This window comes from Loxodonta africana, chromosome X (assembly GCF_030014295.1).
Source record: "Loxodonta africana isolate mLoxAfr1 chromosome X, mLoxAfr1.hap2, whole genome shotgun sequence".
Classification (NCBI taxonomy): Eukaryota; Metazoa; Chordata; class Mammalia; order Proboscidea; family Elephantidae; genus Loxodonta; species Loxodonta africana.
In genome coordinates this window covers 35,410,047-35,428,068 of record NC_087369.1, presented here as the reverse complement: position 1 = coordinate 35,428,068, position 18,022 = coordinate 35,410,047, and the positions used below count along the sequence as shown (strand labels likewise).

Genomic DNA, 18,022 nt, shown 5'->3' with positions numbered 1-18,022 from the left:
AGATTAATAGACAATGGATAGAAGCTAAGTGTGCCCATCCAAGCTTCTTCTTTCATTTTCTGTTAAGTAGGTAAGGGTAAATAGAGTTTATATGGCAATTAGCAAGATACATTTTTGTTCAGGGATCCAAAACATTTGGTTAAAACTACTAAGGGTAAGCATTTCCTCTTTTAAGCAAAATTTGTAATTCCCATTCCACATGTCTTAAAAAAATGACAGCTCAAGTTATATGCTTCAGAACCTGTCTTTATACCTTTGATTCTGTTTCCTCATTTCCAAAACAAGAGGGTTGAACAATAATGTCTAAGGTTCCTTCCAGACCTAACAGTCTATGATATAACCAGGAAAAAAACAAAAGTCATTACAATACAAAGAAACATTTTCAGGAGGAGACATTCCCAATACAAACATAGGTTAATCATTTAGAAATAGTTGGTGTACACTCTTGAAAATAAAAAAAGGGCAGGTACTTCCAACAAATATATTAGAAATGTGTCTTGAGAACACTTCACAAGCTTAATATGATCAAAGAAAATGTTTTCTCAGCTCATAGTGTTTCATTACATTTAGATCTCCTTCAAAATCATGTCACTGAAAAATACCACCTTTGTCCTGTGGAGACCAACAAGTAATGTTTAGGGCATATCTGAAATACTTTTAGAAATTATTTCTCAAAGAACAATCCTGGAGCTCACCTGCAGAGTTTTTCAGGTTCTTGTTAAAAGTACATACCAGATCTAAATCAAAAATTCTGGAGGTAGGACGTAGTAGTCTGAATTTTAAACGAGCTACTCAAATGCTGGAGTCCCTGGGTGGTGTGAACAGTCAACATGCTTGGCTGCTACCTGAAAGATTGGCAGTTTGAGTCCACCAAGAGGGTTCTCAGAAGAAAGGCCTAGCAATCTACTTCTGAAAAATTAGCCATTGAAAACCCTGTGGAGCATAGTTCTGCTCTAATAGACGTGGGGTTACCATGAATCAGAGTCAACTCAATGAAACTGGTCAGCAACTCAAATGGTACTTGTGTACACTAAAGTCGGAGATAGCTTTAGGTCAAGTTCCTTTGCATGTGTATTTGTTTTAAATCAAGAGCTATCATCTGTCTTTCTCCTTCCCAGCCCTTACCCAGTGTCCTCTATCCATTACTAGCCTTTCATTTAAGTTTGATCCTAATATCACATCTTTCCTTTCACTTCTGTGCTTTAGAAGGGACAATGAACAGTCATCTGGTAATTAAAAAACCAAACAAAACCCATTGCCATCAAGTCAATTCCGACTTATAGCGACCCTATAGGACAGAATAGAACTGCCCCGTAGAGTTTCCAAGGAGCACCTGGTGGATTTGAACTGCAGACCTTTTGGTTACCAGCTGCAGATCTTAACCTCTATGCCACCAGGGTTTCTATTTGGTAATTAAGGTGATCAAATATAATTAAATTTTTACCTAACTATATAAAAAAAAAAACCTCTATACTTATGAAAAAGTCCCCTCGCCCAGATACATGACAGCTTTTTTATCTTTAGTGGTCTTAGGGACTTCTACTGCTCTGTAAACTCTCTTGACTGCCCTCTGTGCCTGACTTATAACGGCCTCCCTATCTCTTGCCATGGAGTTTCTCTTAGATCCTTTAGAATTGGATTTCCTAATTCTCAGTGCTCTCTCTCTCTCTGTCTCTCTCTCTCTCTCTCTCTCAGAGGACACAAAGGGGTTCATTGAACCATTAATAGTTAGTTGGCATAATTTAACCTAGAATCAGAGTTGTAGGATTTCTTCAGGTATATAAAAAAAAGCAGCAGCTTAACACCTCATCACAGGCAGCCTGCTCTTCAGTAGATTCACCTCTAGACCTTTCCACCTCAAGGATATTTTGTTTCCAGAGAGAATCCCTGGGTGGTACAGTTAACATGCTTGACTGCTAACTGAAAGGTTAGAGGTTCAAGTCCACCTAGAGACACCTTGGAAAAAAGGCCTGGTGATCTACTTCTGAAAAACCAGCCGTCAAAAATCTTATGCAACACAGTTCTACTCAGACACACATGAGGTTGCCATGAGTCAGAACCGCCTTGACGACAACTGGTATGCCAGATAGAGGAAGGCCATGCATTAGGCATCTTCATATTTTCCCTTACTCCCTTCTCCCTTCTCCCCACTGCATCATTGGAACCTATAGGCACTCAACAAACATTTATTTAATCTATGTCTCTTCCCCCATTTGCTGCTTGTCCATGTCTTGACTGTGCCTCTCTCTAATTTCCTTTCAAAATGTCCTGCTTGACAGCTTCGCTTCACCCTCAAGGGGACCAAGCTACAAATTCCAGACACCCCAGGGAATCTCTGTAACCAGTCATCCTTACATGCCATTAAACAGCTAAAATCCTGCCTAGGGAATTCTCACTATGGCGTATCATGGAAAATGATAACTGAAAGAAGGAGGGAAAAGAAACATAAAAGAGCTGACCTGTACGCTATAGGCAATCTGCACTATTATATTTAATTTATGGTATTTCCTGATTCATTTATTAGTTGATGATAATGCCCTTAAAGTCTTGAACAATTAATTTTCCTTTGTGATCGAATGCCTTCACTTTTTCTGAATGTAATGTTTATATTGCTCATTATATAAAGAAAATTCTGACAATTTAGAAAAGTATAAAGATGAAAGAAAATCATTTGTAAATATACTTCTAAGTGATATTTTAGTTGTTGTTCCAGAAATTTTTCATGCATAGTCAACCGTGTACACATATATACATACACACAAATGTTTTACAAAAAATAGATTGTGTGTATTTTTATAGCCAGCTTTCTCACTTAGCAACTGACATGGTAATCTTTCCATATCCATAAATATCTACCTATGTCATCGTATTGAACATCTGCATAGGATTTCATTGTATGAATCCACTATTATATATGTAACCAGTTCCCTAGAATTGAATATTTAAGTTGTTTCTACTTGGCCTCAATCATAACTGCTACTATAAATAACATCCTTTGTATGCTTTTCCAGTTACTTTCTTAGTATAAATTCCTTGAATTTGAACTTGTGGGTCATTACATTTGCACATTTTAAACACTTTTGTGTATCATCAAATTATCCTTCAGAAAGATTAGAAAAATTTAATTTCCAAGTAGGGCCTCTTTTGTGATTCTATTTGACTGAGGCCAAAAGGAGAATTGTATTTGAAATGTCAGGCTGAGTTACCAAATGGCCAAGAGAACTGTTTCTCTCTACCTGGTTGCTTTGCTTTACATTTCAATCTTTGCAGCATTAGAGATGATATTATATTACAGGCAGCATTAATTTTATGAATTATTTGCAATTGCTGATAATATGTGAGTAACGCGGCATAATTCCTAATTTACCTGAGGATAATGCTTTGACTAACACTCTGTGTTTCCTCTTTGTTTTTTGCATGATGATTTATTTTATTAATTTAGCTTCTCATCCTCAAGCGAAATGTGGCTTTTATAACACAGATCATTCATTTGTATATTCTTAAATGGCTTCTAAGGATTAACATGTTCTAAATACAGTTGATGGTAAAGCACTCAGTCTCCTGCCTAAATTATTCATGTTTGGGGGAGGCTTTCAGGCAAATGTCTGATTTTACTCTTCCACATGGGTTGTTGTCTCCGTACATTTTATACAAAGGGAACAAAGCGGAAAATGTTGGAACTTGGTGAAAACAAATCCCAGGTGCACACGAATAAAGAAGGGTAGGAGAAAAGGAAAAGCATATGGGAAGAGGAGCAGAAAGGAACAGATGCCAGACGGAAGGAGTCAGTGGAAGAGGCGGCCTAGGGTGTGGAAATGGAAAAGTCAAAATGTGGGGAGAGACCTTTCCATTTTTCAAAGCAGAAAGAATTCCAGTGCTAGCATGAGTCACATGAAAACTGAGTGGTTTACATTAGTCACTGGGTCGAATTTTCTACCAAAAACATTAAACTTCCTTGACTGCAACTGTATGGGAAAGCAAGCCATTCCAGTGCACCTTTCATGCCAAAAGTCTCAGAATTCTGCATGTGGAAATAAACATATGGCTTAACACTGACTCTACTCAAAATTGCCATCAACATACTCCCCTTTTATGGCTCTCAAAACCAGGTAGCCAAAATTTTATCGAGAACAGCTATGTAGTTCACAATAGGTTTACACAATATGGCACTGACTGACCAATATGCCTTTAATAGAACTGTTAGGATCATTCATTATACTTCTAAATATTAACAGTTTGTTGCTGTTATTTTTCAGGTCCCATTTGGAAGCCAGTTCGGACCAGTGGAAGCGTCTACACCTTTCTCTTCAGGAACTGCTGGTGTGGTTACAGCTGAAAGATGATGAGTTAAGCCGGCAGGCACCAATTGGAGGCGATTTTCCAGCTGTTCAGAAGCAGAATGATGTACACAGGGTAAGATATTTTTAAGCCTAATGCCTTGCACATAGGAAGCATTCAGTCACTATCAGTGACTGTTTTAAAATTACTTTTGAGTGAAATTAAATTGAACAGAAACCTGTTTTACTCCTTATGGTCCAAGGGTAAATTGTAAATAACCCAAGCCATTATATTAAAAATGCCAAAGCACCTGCATTGTTATTATCCTTTAAGAAATTATCCATCTGTTTTGGCTTTTTAAAAACTTTTTATTATGGAAAATATAAAACATATACAAAAGTAGATAGAATATTACAATAAACTCCCACATACCATCAAGACCCCAACAATTATCTATTCATGGACAATCTTATTTCTTCTATAACTCTACCCCTTCCTCCATTATTCCAGACATATCATTTCATTAATAAATATTTCAGAAAGTATCTCTAAAACATGAAGTCACTCTTTAAAAATAGGTACAGTACTGCTATCATATATTAAAAATATCAATAATTTCATAATATCAAATATCTAGTCTGTATTCAAATGTCCATTTCTCTCATACATGTCTTAAGTTTTTAACAGGTTTTTGTAGTTGCTGTTCAGATCAGAATTGAAATAAGGTCTGTACGTTGCATTTGGTTAATTTCTCTCTTAAATCCTTTTAATTTTCATTTTGAAATAATTATAGATTGACAGGAAGTTGCAAAATGAATACAGAAGTCTTGTCTACTCTTCATATAGCTTCTCCAATGCTTACATCTTATTTTGTGACTATAGTTCAATATCAGAACCTGAAAATGGACATAGGTACAAACAATGTATATGCATAGTTCTACGTCATTTTTTCCCATGTGGAGACTTGTGCAACTACCACTACAATCAAGATACAACAGTATTCTATCACCACAAAGAGCTCCCTCGTACTACCTCTTATAGTCACACTGATCCACATCCCACATGTCCCATCACTGACAACCACTAATCTGGTCTCCATTTCTATAATTTTGTCATTTTGAAAATGTTCTGTAAATGGAATCGTACCTGGTAAAATCTCTCTAATTTAAATTCACCTGATTAGGAAGTGTAATTGCATCTGCAAAAACCCTTCACAGCAGCACCTAGATTAGTGTTTGATTAACTGGAGGACAGTATGTGATATACTACAAAATGACTTTCTTCTCTTCTGTCCTACAACTCTTGCGAGAGAATATCTCTTGCAACCTATAGGTTCTCCCTCATTTATTGGTTTTTTTTTTTTCTTGCCATTTTTTTTTTTTTTAACAAACCAGGTCATTTTTTTTTCCTGTAGTTTCCACCAATTTGAGTTTTGCAGATTCCATTCCAATGGGATTGTTAAACACACTCCTCTGTCCTCTGTATCTCCTAGAAATAAGTAGATGGAGCTAGATCAGCACTGTCCAGTAGAAATTTAATGCATCCCGCACATGTAATGCTAAAATTTCTAGAAGCCACATTTAAAAAGTGAAAATAAACAGATGAAATTAATTAAAATAATGTTTTATTTGATCCGTTGTATCCAAAGTATTATCATTTCAGCATGCTGTCAATATAAAAATTTATACTTATATATAACAAAAAAAAAAAACCCAGTGCCGTCGAGTCGATTCCAACTCATAGCCTATACTTACACATGTTAATTCAGACTAGCCAAATGTCAAGTTCTCAGTATCCAGATATGGCTAGCAGCTACCATACTTAACAGTGAAGTTCTAGAGACTTGGTCATATTTGAGTTTGACTTTTTTGTCAAGACTGCTTCATAAGTGACAGTGTGTTCTTCCATCATCAGGAGGTACATAATGTCTTGTTTTCTCTTTTTTTTTGGTATGATTTTATAAGCTGCTGATGGTCACAGGATAGGCATAATAATATGGTAATTGTCTATTTCTATCATTCCTTCTTCATTTATTAACTGGAGTACTTCTATGGAAAAAAGAAAAGAAAGCTCACTCATCCACTCTTCAGGCACCTGGTTGTACTGTTTGTATCTGATAGGCAGGATAAATGTTTCTTCTTCATCAATTTTCAGAATAATGAGTTGTTCACTATCATCCTTCAAGAGAGACCAGGCGTTTCTTTTTTGTTTTTGGTTACATGTTTCTCTTCCCTAGGAAGCTCTGAGTGGGGAAGGTAGAGATTTGGTTTTGCTCCCCTCCGAGATCTTAGTACGGAGCAAAGTGTCTAGCATACTCATAAGTGTCTTAGAAATAAGAATAAAAGGTGCATGAACAGAAATGAATAGCAAACCAAATAAATTACTACCAAACACCAAAAGCTTGATAAAATGTTGCCACTTCTGTAAGTTCATCATTTAAAGCAAACTTCCCTGTGGAGATACAATCCAAAATGGGATCTTGAAGAAAGATCAAAGGTTTGTATGATTCCAGAGAAGATTAGAGAACATTACAAAAAGAGAAGATAACATGAGGGAAGACCTAGGGGGTCTTTGTAAAAATTGCCAGGGAAACTGCCATTTCTCTTCATATAATTCAAAATATTAGTTTTTGTGGTAGCGTGGCACCTAATAGTGATAATTTTTTAAATGTTTTAATTTTGAATGACAGTGAAAACACTCTGGTTTGTATGTAGAAAGGCATCCATTGTAAAGAATGGACATTTTAAATAGAATGCATTATATAACATAGTGAAATAAGACAGAATTTCTACAAAAGATATACTATTATTCTAATTCCAGAAATCACAGAAGATGAATCATTAGAGAAGTGAACTAGGAGTCAGACTGAGATTCTAGCCCTAGTTCGCTTATGAGTTAGATTGTGATTGTTACTTTTTTCTTCAACTGTATAATGAGGAAATTGGACCTAAAAATTGCCATAGTCCCTTCCAACCAGCATTTTGATAGAAATGCTACCTCCCTATCTATGATTATTGGCTTCCTCTGCTTGCTAATAGTGGTAAAATACTTGTACTTGCTCAGCCCTCTCATTCTGAAATCTCATAACCAGTAACATTATGGATAACATGCACCATGGTGAAGTTAACTAATCCCCACATGGTTAGTGTACTTGCTCAGATATCCCCCCATTACCTTTCATTGACTTATCAGGTCTTCCAGCCCATTGATAACTCTGTGTTCTACACATTGGTTCCACCATTCCTCCATCTTTCCCTCCTTCCAAGTCCAATTTAAATTCAATCATCAAACATTTTAATAACTCTTTTCTAATACCCTAAAATCCTTTGTTTCTTTGTCTTTTTCATTGCTGCAGTCTACAAACCCCCAAAGCTTGAAGAACCTAACTAAAGCCTTTCTCCTCACCTATATCCAGACAACAACAGGGCAGGTTGACACAATACCTTTTCGTGGTGATCAATATCAACCCTTCCATTGCCAACCCATCGCAATCTCAGTTTACCTCTCAAATATTATTTGACTATGTTTGCTGCTATAATCACCACACTTACAAGAGACAATTGCCCCTAGTTTTTTCTGCATCTATGCTTGCCACCCTCCAATTCAATCTCTACATTTCAGTCAGAGTAATCCATGTAAAAACATAAACTGTATTATGCCACTTCTGATCTTAACCCTCTTTAATGGGTTCTCAACAACCTCAGATAAAGATAAAAATCCACAGCATGGGCCACAAGGCCCTTTCTGACTGGTCTGGCCCCAAACATTTCTTCTCTTCCCCTTGGTCTATTGTTTCCAGTTTCTCCATGTTCCTCTCAGGCAGGGCTTTGAACATACTGTTCTCTGTTTCTGAAACCCCTTCTAATGACATGTATTCGGTACCATACCATACCAGGTGCTGTTGAGTGGATTCCAACTCATGGCGACCCCATATGTGTCACAGTAGAACTGTCCTTTGTAGGATTTTCAACGGCTGAAGTAGATAGCCAGCACTTTCTTCGAAACTCCAAACTATTGATTAGGAACCAAGTGTGTTAACCGTTTGTACCACCCATGAACTCATACCCACACATGCCTCCTCATATAATATCCTGCTTAACATCTAATAACCCTTTATATCTTGGCTCAGAAATCAAGCAAACTTTTCCCTGATACTCATAGTTGATCTGATGTGTCATACACTCTCATAATACCATCTCTTTTTCCTTCTATAAATTTCTTCTATAACTTAGCATTCTTTGTCATCATGCATGCATGCATGTATGTACATTGTGCGATATGCACAACATGCATGTATGTATGCCATGTGTGTATGTATGTACATCCTGTTTGTATGTGTGTATATCCATCATGTATGTATGTATGTATGTCTCTGTGTATTTGATTAATGTAAGTCCCCCTCACTAAACCATGTGCTCCAATCTTTTTGGGGGGGGTTGGGGGGGTTGCCATTTTTATACTCAGCAGTTTGTAAAGTGCCCAGTACATGGTAGACAATAGGTAAAGGAAAGAAAGGAGGGAGAGAGGAAGAAAAAAAACCAATAATTTAAACTTAACCTTTTTCATTTTCTCCAGTATACTGAGACCAAGGGCAGGAAAAGAAAGAATAGAAAGTGATGCTACTTTCTCACTTTCAGGACTTTTCTGTTTATTCCCAACTAAGCACCCCTTTGTAAAGTGTATAGAGGTACTCTGATGCCCACTCTTCTTATTTGTTGTCTGGCCCGGTGCCTTCATGTGTTTTTCTTTGTGTCTTTAAGAAACATCCTTGACACGAAATGCTCTCCTTGCTCAAAGAGCATCATCACTCCTGAAGGTCTGCTATAGAACAAATTAGCACCCTGTTTTACTCAGAGTTTGTCGCATTTATGCAGTAGCCTTCTTCTGGTTGTAATGGAAGGGCTGTCTAGTTAGTGATTGTCTTGTTGCCTGTGGATAAAAAGAACAAAGGAAAATCCTTGAAATGGGGTCTCTCTATCCGATCTTCTGGAAGAGAGAAAGGAAACACGATCAGTACAAAGCTCCATCAAGATCAAGTCTTTGATAGATTTTGTATTTTTAGACATTTGTTTTACTTTGCCATGTTTCCAGGACTATAAATTGCCTTTCTCTTTACGGGTTTCTTGATTTAAACACTGTTTATATAGAATGTCTGGTATCAAGATGGGTCGCGTGTGATCATAAACTTGTTCCCCATGTCTTTGTGTGTCACTTTCTTTTTAATCACCTGCTTAATATCTATTAGAAATTATTAATACCCTTTGTTTTTGTTTTTTATGGAAATACAAAGTGAACACGATAATCAAATATTGTTCATTTTCACTTTTCTGTAAATCAGGATGTTTGTAAAACAGATCATTTGTATTTCCTTTGTACATCATTGCAGAGTAATGCTAAAATTTTGTATCAAGATATCATATGTCTTGTACTTAAGAGGAACATACATAGTGAGTCTGAATTACTGTGATGGAGGGGTATATGGTTTTTCTGTAGGTAAAATTCCAAGATAGTTTGCACAGGTAGTTGGGGACTGCAATTTTCACACCCGTGGGGGTGGATGTATGTTCCAAACCAGCTGGGCAGCATAACAACTGCAACTGGAATGGCTCTCAAGACTAATTAATAAAATAATGCTCCATATGCGATGAAGTGTTATAAATAATTAAAGCTCAAATGTGCCTTAGCAAATATAAACTGACCAATTTTTATATCTTTTGAATACATTATCCTGGCTTTTACGGTTCCTCATTACTTGCCTCACTAGACTGACTCGTTTTCAATTAGTGTGTGTTATTCTGGTCCAGATATATTTTTAAAACTGACTTCCTTTGTTTTACTTGAGCAGCCACTAAAGTGATATTTATTACTTGTCTACTTCTGTGATTAACCTAGAGAGAGTTTTAAAGGAACAAATCATAAAGGGGAATTTAGAAGGAGATCTGCAATAAAACATGAGCTTATGTAATTCCCTTCAACCTACCCCAAATCCAAGTGGAGATTAGGTCTTGATTAAAAAAACACCTTAGGTAACAACTTTTTGTTTGCATTTTTACTAATGAAATTGTTTGTCATTAAGTTTTCTTCTTTCAATTTAAAGATCTCTATAATCCCTTCCCTGGAGACCATTAAGGACACCTTCAAAGCTTCCTGAGAATTTCTGGTTAAGACTTAGATGGAAGTAATCAATACATATACTATTTGAACAGTGGACAGAAAGCCATTATTGCTTGGGTGCTGTTGACAAATGAAAAGGCTTGAATAGAGTAGTTTACTTGTTCATTTGTCAGGTAATATATTACGCATGTTCAGTTTCCTCAGAATTCACCACAAAGTGAGGGAGAGGTTCAGAAATTCAATAAAATTATCCTGGAATCACGTTGTAAATTATACATTCATTGAGGCTAATTCTGTTATCAATGCTGTCCTGCTTATTTGGGGTACATTTTAGTACGTGTGTTAGCTTGATGAGTTTCCTTTGTTTTGTTTTTCCCCCACTGAAATAGAAAATGGCTTTGGGTGCTATTTGTGGATGTTGAGATTCAAGTCATCTTTGTGTTAAGAAAACTACATTGTTTCACCTCTGAAAAACAACCAAAAAAAAGGTAGTGATAGAGCGATCCACTCCAAGATTCTTGGAGCTTCTAAACAAGTTTGGTTCCTTGCAAAGTTCACTGTTAATGGTGCCTGCTGTAAGAAGTCTCCTTGGCGATGTTGGAGAAAGTAGACCTTTTTTGACCTATTCTTCACCAATAATAAACTCCTTTTTGCATAAGTTTGATACACTTTGCAGTCATTTTTGGGGATGCTGAATAGAAAAGACTGAAAATTATTTTTAGAACTACATTTCTAGGCATTTGAGGAAGGCTTCTGAAAACTAGCTATATCATCAAAACTTGAGAGCAGAGCCATCTAGGAATTGCTGCTTTTCTTTAATGACTATAATAAGATAAAATATGAATAATTTACAAATTGACTTCCCTACCAAAGTCCTCTTTCTAACTTTGTCAAAATATTTTGATGTCTTGACATATATGCTTTAAAAAAAATCTGATAAGTGCTTTACCTTGAAAAAGCACTTTTACATGCACAATCCATTTAATTACAAAGGAACCCCTGATCTTTTTCTGTGCCTTCCTTCCCCCCAAAAAAAAACTGTTAGGAGAAATCATACTATAATTCAGAAGCCTACAATTTATTGATTCTTTCAATAAATATTTATTGAGTGCCTACTCTGTGTCAGGGACTGAGGATATGATTGGGAACAAAACAAGGCTGTGCCCCTATGGACTTTCCAATTTTTTTTTTATTAAACATTTTTTATTGTACTTTAGATGAAGGTTTACATAGCAAATTAGCTTCTTGTTAAAGAATTAATACACATATTGTTTTGTGACATTGGTTGCCAACCCCACAATATGTCAACACTCTCCCCTTCTTGACCTTGGGTTCCCCATTACCAGCTTTCCACTCTCCTCCTGCCTTCTCGTCCTTGCCTCTGGGCTGGTGTGCCCATTTAGTCTCATTTTGTTTCATGGATGAAGGGTGAACCTCAGCAGTGACTTCATTACTGAGTTATAAGGGTGTTTGGGGGCCATATTCTTGGGGTTTCTCCAGATCAGTACTGGTCTCTGTCAGACCAGTAAGCCTGGTCTTTTTGTATGTGTGTGTGTGTGTGTGTGTGAGTTAGATTTTTGTTCTACATTTTTCTCCAGCTCTGTCCAGGATCCTCTATTGTGATCCCTGTCAGAGCAGTCGGTGGTGGTAACCGGGCACCACCTAGTTGTGCTGGACTCAGTCTGGTGGAGGCTATGGTAGTTGTGGTCTATTAGTCGTTTGGGTTAATCTTTCTCTTGTGTCTTTGGTTTTCTTCATTCTCCCTTGCTCCTGATGGAGTAAGAGCAGTGGAGTATCTTAGATGGCTGCTCACAAGCTTTTAAGACCCCAGAGGCTACTCAATTAAGTAGGATGTAGAACATTTTCTTTATAAACTATGTTATGCCAGTTGAGCTAGATGTCCCCCGAGATCACGGTCCCCAGCCCTTGGCCTGATAATTTGGTCCCTCGGGCAGTTTGGATGTATCTATGGAGCTTCCATGGCCTTGCCTTGGTCAAGTTGTGCTGGCTTCCCCAGTATTGTATACTGTCTTACCCTTCACCAAAGTTACCATTCATCTATTTTCTATTTAGTGTTTTTCCCTTCCCACCCCACCCCTCCCTCATAACCATCAAAGATTGTTTCTTTTTTTGTGTAAACCTTGTCATGAGGTTTTATAATAGTGGTCTCATACAATCTTTGTCCTTTTGTGATTGAGTTATTTCTCGCAGCATAATGCCCTCTAGATTTATCCATGTCGTGAGATGTTTCAAAGATTCATCATTGTTCTTTATCATTGCATAGTATTCCATTGAGTGTATGTACCATAGTTTGTTTATCCATTCATCTGTTGATGGGCACTTAGGTTGTTTCCATCTTTTTGCTGTTGTGAATAATGCTGCAGTGAACATGGGTGTGCCTATGTCTATTCGTGTGATGGACCTTCCAATTTTTTTAATAATTTATTTTTTATTGTTGAGAATATACACAGCAGAAAATACACCAGTTCAACAATTTCTACATATAGAATTCAGTGACATTGATTACATTCTTCAAGTTGTGCAATCACTCTCATCCTCATTTTCTAAGTTGTTCTTCCTTCATTAATATATGCCCCCTAAGGTTCCTGTCTAATATTTAGAGTTGCTGTTGTCAAAATTGATCCCGTAGAGATAGATCTTAAAAAAAAAAAAAAACACATAATGCTCAAGGCAGACATTCTTTACTAGTTAAGCTAAACTATTGTTTGGCTTTAAGAAGACTTCAGGGGATTTTTTTTTTACACTCCTATTTTTTTAAATTGTATTTTAAATGAAGGTTCACAAAACAAACCAGCTTCTTATTAAACAATTAGTACACATATTTTTTGTGACATTGCTTGCCAACCCCATGACATGTCAACACTCTCCCCTTCTTGAACTTGAGTTCCCTATTACCAGCTTTCCTGTCCCTTCCTGGCTTCTCGTCCTTGCCCTTGGGCTGGTGTGCCCATTTAGTCTCATTTTGTTTTGTGGCCCTGTCTAGTCTTTGGCTGAAGGATGAATGTCAGGAGTGACTTCATTACTGAGCTAAAAGGATGTCCGGGGGGCCATACTCTCAGGGTTTCTCCAGTCTATCAGACTAGTATAAGTCTGGTCTTTTTTTTTTTTTTTGTCAGTTAGAATTTTGTTCTACATTTTTCTCCAGCTCTATCCGGAAACTTCAGGGGACATTTTTGATTTAAAGTTTAAAGATTATCTCAGGGCAATAGTTTTGGGGGTTCATCCAGCCTCCATGACTCCAGAAATTCTGGATTCCATGGGAATTTGGAATTCTGTTCTGCAGTTCCCCCCTCCCCCCTTTTGATAAGGATTCTTTCTCAGAATCTTTGATCAAAATGTTCAGTAGTGGTAGCTGAGCACCATCACGTTCTTCTGGTCTCATGGCAAAGGAGGCAGTTGTTCATGGAGGTAATTAGCCACACATTCCAATTCTTCCTCCTATTCCTGATTCTCCTTCTTCCTCTCTTACTTCAGGTGAATACAGACCAATTGTTGTGCCTTAAATGGCGTTTGCAAGCTTTTAAGACCACACGTACTATGCAACAAAGTAGGAGGTAGAACAGAAACACTAAATATATTACTAGACCAATAACTGGGATGTTCTATGAAGCCATTACCCTAAATCTCCAAACCAAGGAAACAAACCCCATGAGGTGTTTGATTGTATATAAGCAGCCTCAGCAGCTACTCTTTTTTCTTTGTCATTGTTGTAAATGTATTTATAACACAACTTTTGTTAGTTCAACTTTTTACAGGTGCGCAACTTATTGACAGCTATTACGTTAATCAGCTGTGCAACTCTACCCTTAATCAATGTGATTTTTCTCTCACCGTAAACCAAAATTCAGTACTCTCACCCCTGGTAACCACTAATTAAACTTAGGTGTCTATACATTTGCCTGTTCTTGTCTTTTTATATAAGTGAGGTCATATAATATTTGTCCTTTTGTGATTGACTTATTTCACTCTACATGATGTCTTCAAGCTCCATTCATACTGTAACATGTGTCAAGACGTCATTTCTCCTACTGGCTGAGTAGTATTCCATTGTATGTATATACCACATTTTGTTTATCCATTCATCTGTTGATGGGCATTTAGATTGTTTCTGCCTTTTGGCTGTTGTGGATAGTGCTGCAATGAACATTAGTGTACAAGTCCCTGCTTTCAGGTCTTTTGTATACATACCTAGGAGTGGAATTGCTGAATTCCATACGGTAATCCTATTTTCAGGTTTTTGAGGAAATGCTGGATCTTCCAATTTTAGTGAGGGAAATACAAAGTAAACCAATAAATTAATATATAAATCATGTCAGGGAGTCATGAGTACTATGAAGAGAAAATAAACAAAGCAGGGATAAAAAGACCAAGAGGTAGAGGCCTCTCTGATAAGGTTACATTTGATCAGAGAGACCTGTTTGAAGTGAGAGAGTGAACCAAGCCAAGACCTTGGGTGAAGAGTATTCTAGGAAGAAACCAAAACTCAAACCCACTGCCATTCAGTTGATTCCAACTCATGGCAACCCCATGTGTTGCAAAGTACAACTGCTCTCTATAGGGTTTTCAAGACTGTGACCTTTCAGAAGCAGATCACCAGGCCCTTCTTCTGAGGTGTCTCTGAGTGGGTTAAAACTGCCAGCCTTTCAGTTAGTAGTCAAGTGCTTAACGATTTGTGCCACCTAGGAACTCCTTTCTAGGAAGAAGGAGCAGCAAATACAAAAGCCCAGATATAAGAACAACTTTGGCATGTTCAAGGAACACCAATATGGGCTGTGTGTCTAAAAGGAAATAAGAGCAGTAAACAGTGGAAGGTTACAGACAAAGGCCACAGCATGAATAGTATTGTAGGCCATGGTAAGGAGGTGGATTTTATTCTGAATGTAATGAGACATCATTGGAGGGTTTTCAGCAGGGCAATGTGATCTGATTTGTGCTTTTAAAGGTTTTTTTTTGGGGGGGAGGCTACTGTATAGAGAACTGACTGTAGGAGGAGCAAAACTTGAAAGCAGGGAGAAAGTTAGGAGGGTGTTGTAATTATCTCACAAGGAGATAATGATGGCTGAACTAAAGTGGAAATGATAGACTTGGTAAACAGTGGTTGGATTCAAGATATATTTTGAAGGTAGAGCTGATAGAACTTAAGATGAATGGCATGTACAGCATAAGAGAAAGCAAAGAGTTAAGGATGACTGAGCTCTTTGGCTTGAACAAATGGATAAATGATGGTGACATTTATGGAGATGGGAAAGGATTGGAAATGAGTATGTTTGACGGTGTATGCACGGAGTGAATCAAGAGTTCTGCTTTTGTATCATGTTGATAGACAGAGACAAATGGTATGATTCGGAAATTATTCACCACTTACAGTTGACAATCTCATTTTTTGGCTGAGCCTGATGAAAATGGGTATAAATTAATTTGTCACAGGGTTTCCTAATAATCCATCCATCTGTATTTTCCCTTCAGAAGGAATTTCCAAATTTTAGGGTTTAGGCCCAATAAACCAAGACCTAATGTTCTAAATGGCCATGGGAACAGATTCAGTTTTCACTAGCAATTTCTTATGGTCAGCTCAGAACTTCACAGCATTATTGTCGGTAGGAAGTGACTTCTCCAGTGGTTGTTGGAAGCAGCCCACTGTTAGTACTGAGAGTCATACAGCTGTTCGAGATGTTGTGTGGGCACTAAACTATTCCACCATGGCATCACAAATCTGCAAGTAGGCTGGATTCTATTCTAGCCCATGCCTTTGATGTCAGAGAACACAACTTTTCTTTTAAAAGGCTTCCAGAAAAACAAATCTCGACAAGGAGTTTGTGAACACCATTTCCCCTTAAATACTCAAAACTGTTTTCTCATTGAGGACAATTAGATTTTAAGAAATTAATTTCAGGTTTGAAATATGTCCAATTATTTTCAACTTTGCTTCAAATTTATTGTAATTACATTTCTAAATTAATACTGTTACTCACACTGTTAACTGTCTAAAACAATAGCTGGATGTATCTGATACTGCAATCCCATATCTTCACTCTTATCCAGAAGTAGACTGAAAATAAGATGCAACTTTTTCCATCTTATTTAAAGATGATTATGACCTTGTCTTTATAGCCCATATATCCCATTTTCATAACTTCCCTAATACTAAATGTCTCGAATGAATATTAAGGGAGACTTCTGTTTCTGTTGTTTGTTCTGTTCCTTCTTCCTTCAATTATTTTTTCTTTCATGAATGCCTATGAATTTTCTTTAGATTCTTGGAAACAAAAGTAATTCTTGCCACCCTCCCATGTTATTACTCCAGTTACCACATTGTTGGGTCTTGCCATTTTCCAAGATTTTGATTTTGAATTAATGGGGCATTGATTGTGTCTAAGTCAGCATTTGGTAAAATATCTCTTATGTGTTTGAGACTCAATAAATATGGTGGCTTTTTTAATGAGGAAGATAATTATGGTGACGAGAAGTATTCAACAGCTTTTTTATTAGAAGTAAAATCAATCTAGGAGGCTTACAGACAAGATCCTACAGATCACAATGGTCAGATAGACAACTGATCGTGGGGATGGAGCAGGACCAGGCAGCTTTTTGTTGCGTTGTACGTATGGTCGCCATGAGTCAGGGGCTGACCTGATGGCAGCTAAGAACACAGACAAGGTAGAAATAATATGGGAACTAGATTGATAACATAGGATGACAGAACTATTAAACACTGGTGAAATTACAGATGTGACTGTGTTAACTAACTTGCTCTATGCCTGCTCAGTAACCATTTGTTGACTCTCACTGTTGGATCACTCATTTTAGGGCTTGTCTAGTGTTTTCTCATTTCCTAGTTAACGCAGCAGACTAGAGGAAAAGGCCCATCTGGTCATTCAAACCATGGGACTTCTGAATTTTTGGACAAGCGTTTCTCATTTAGGGAAGAAATCACTAGGTTGAAGAAGGCAGAGATAATAGAGTCACCTCTTGACCCAGCAACTGAAAGCTTACACTGGTCTTTGGGCCTGGAACATAAAAGTAGGCCTAGAGTAAGATCTCTCCGTATTTCCCCATTGACAGCATTCATTGTTTTCCCTAGTAAGAATTCAGGAGGCTGGGCTTTGATCTGCCAACCTGTTCTGCATCTAAATCTATCTACCCTCCATATCACACACTCTGGTTTTCTAACTGAGTTGTTCTTTTATGTATGCAACAATATTTGCTGAGCATCTATTATGTGCCAGTGGATGTGACATCATTATTATACCACATAATAATGTGATATCATTTTAATCATTAATAAATGATGCCTAGCTTTTTTTTTTAGCAGAGACTCTTTCACTCAAACAGTGCCCTTTTCACTGCCTCAATCTAGCTCCCAGGGTGGCTCCATAGAGTTCTGCAATAGATATGGAAATAGCACAGTCATTCCATCAGATTTCATTCTGAATAACACAAATATAACCTTGCCACTTCGATGAGATTATATGATAAACTCAGCTCCAGGAAAACTGTACACAACTGAAAGAGATCTGTATTTTGAAAAGCAAGGGCTTTTAAGTACACCCATACTAATAACAGCCTGCATCCCCATTCTCTGGGTGAAAGCGGGAGAGCCATGCCAATG

The 18,022-nt window shown here is 37.3% G+C and overlaps 1 protein-coding gene across 1 annotated transcript in view; it reads left to right on the top strand.

Moving 5' to 3' along the window:
• DMD (dystrophin) overlaps positions 1-18,022 on the top strand; it is a 1,889,362-nt gene that overhangs the window by 1,485,829 nt on the left and 385,511 nt on the right. The window contains exon 52 of the mRNA XM_010599731.3: positions 4,257-4,413. Coding sequence (XP_010598033.2) covers positions 4,257-4,413 — 157 coding nt within the window. The remainder of the gene's footprint in view (positions 1-4,256; positions 4,414-18,022) is intronic.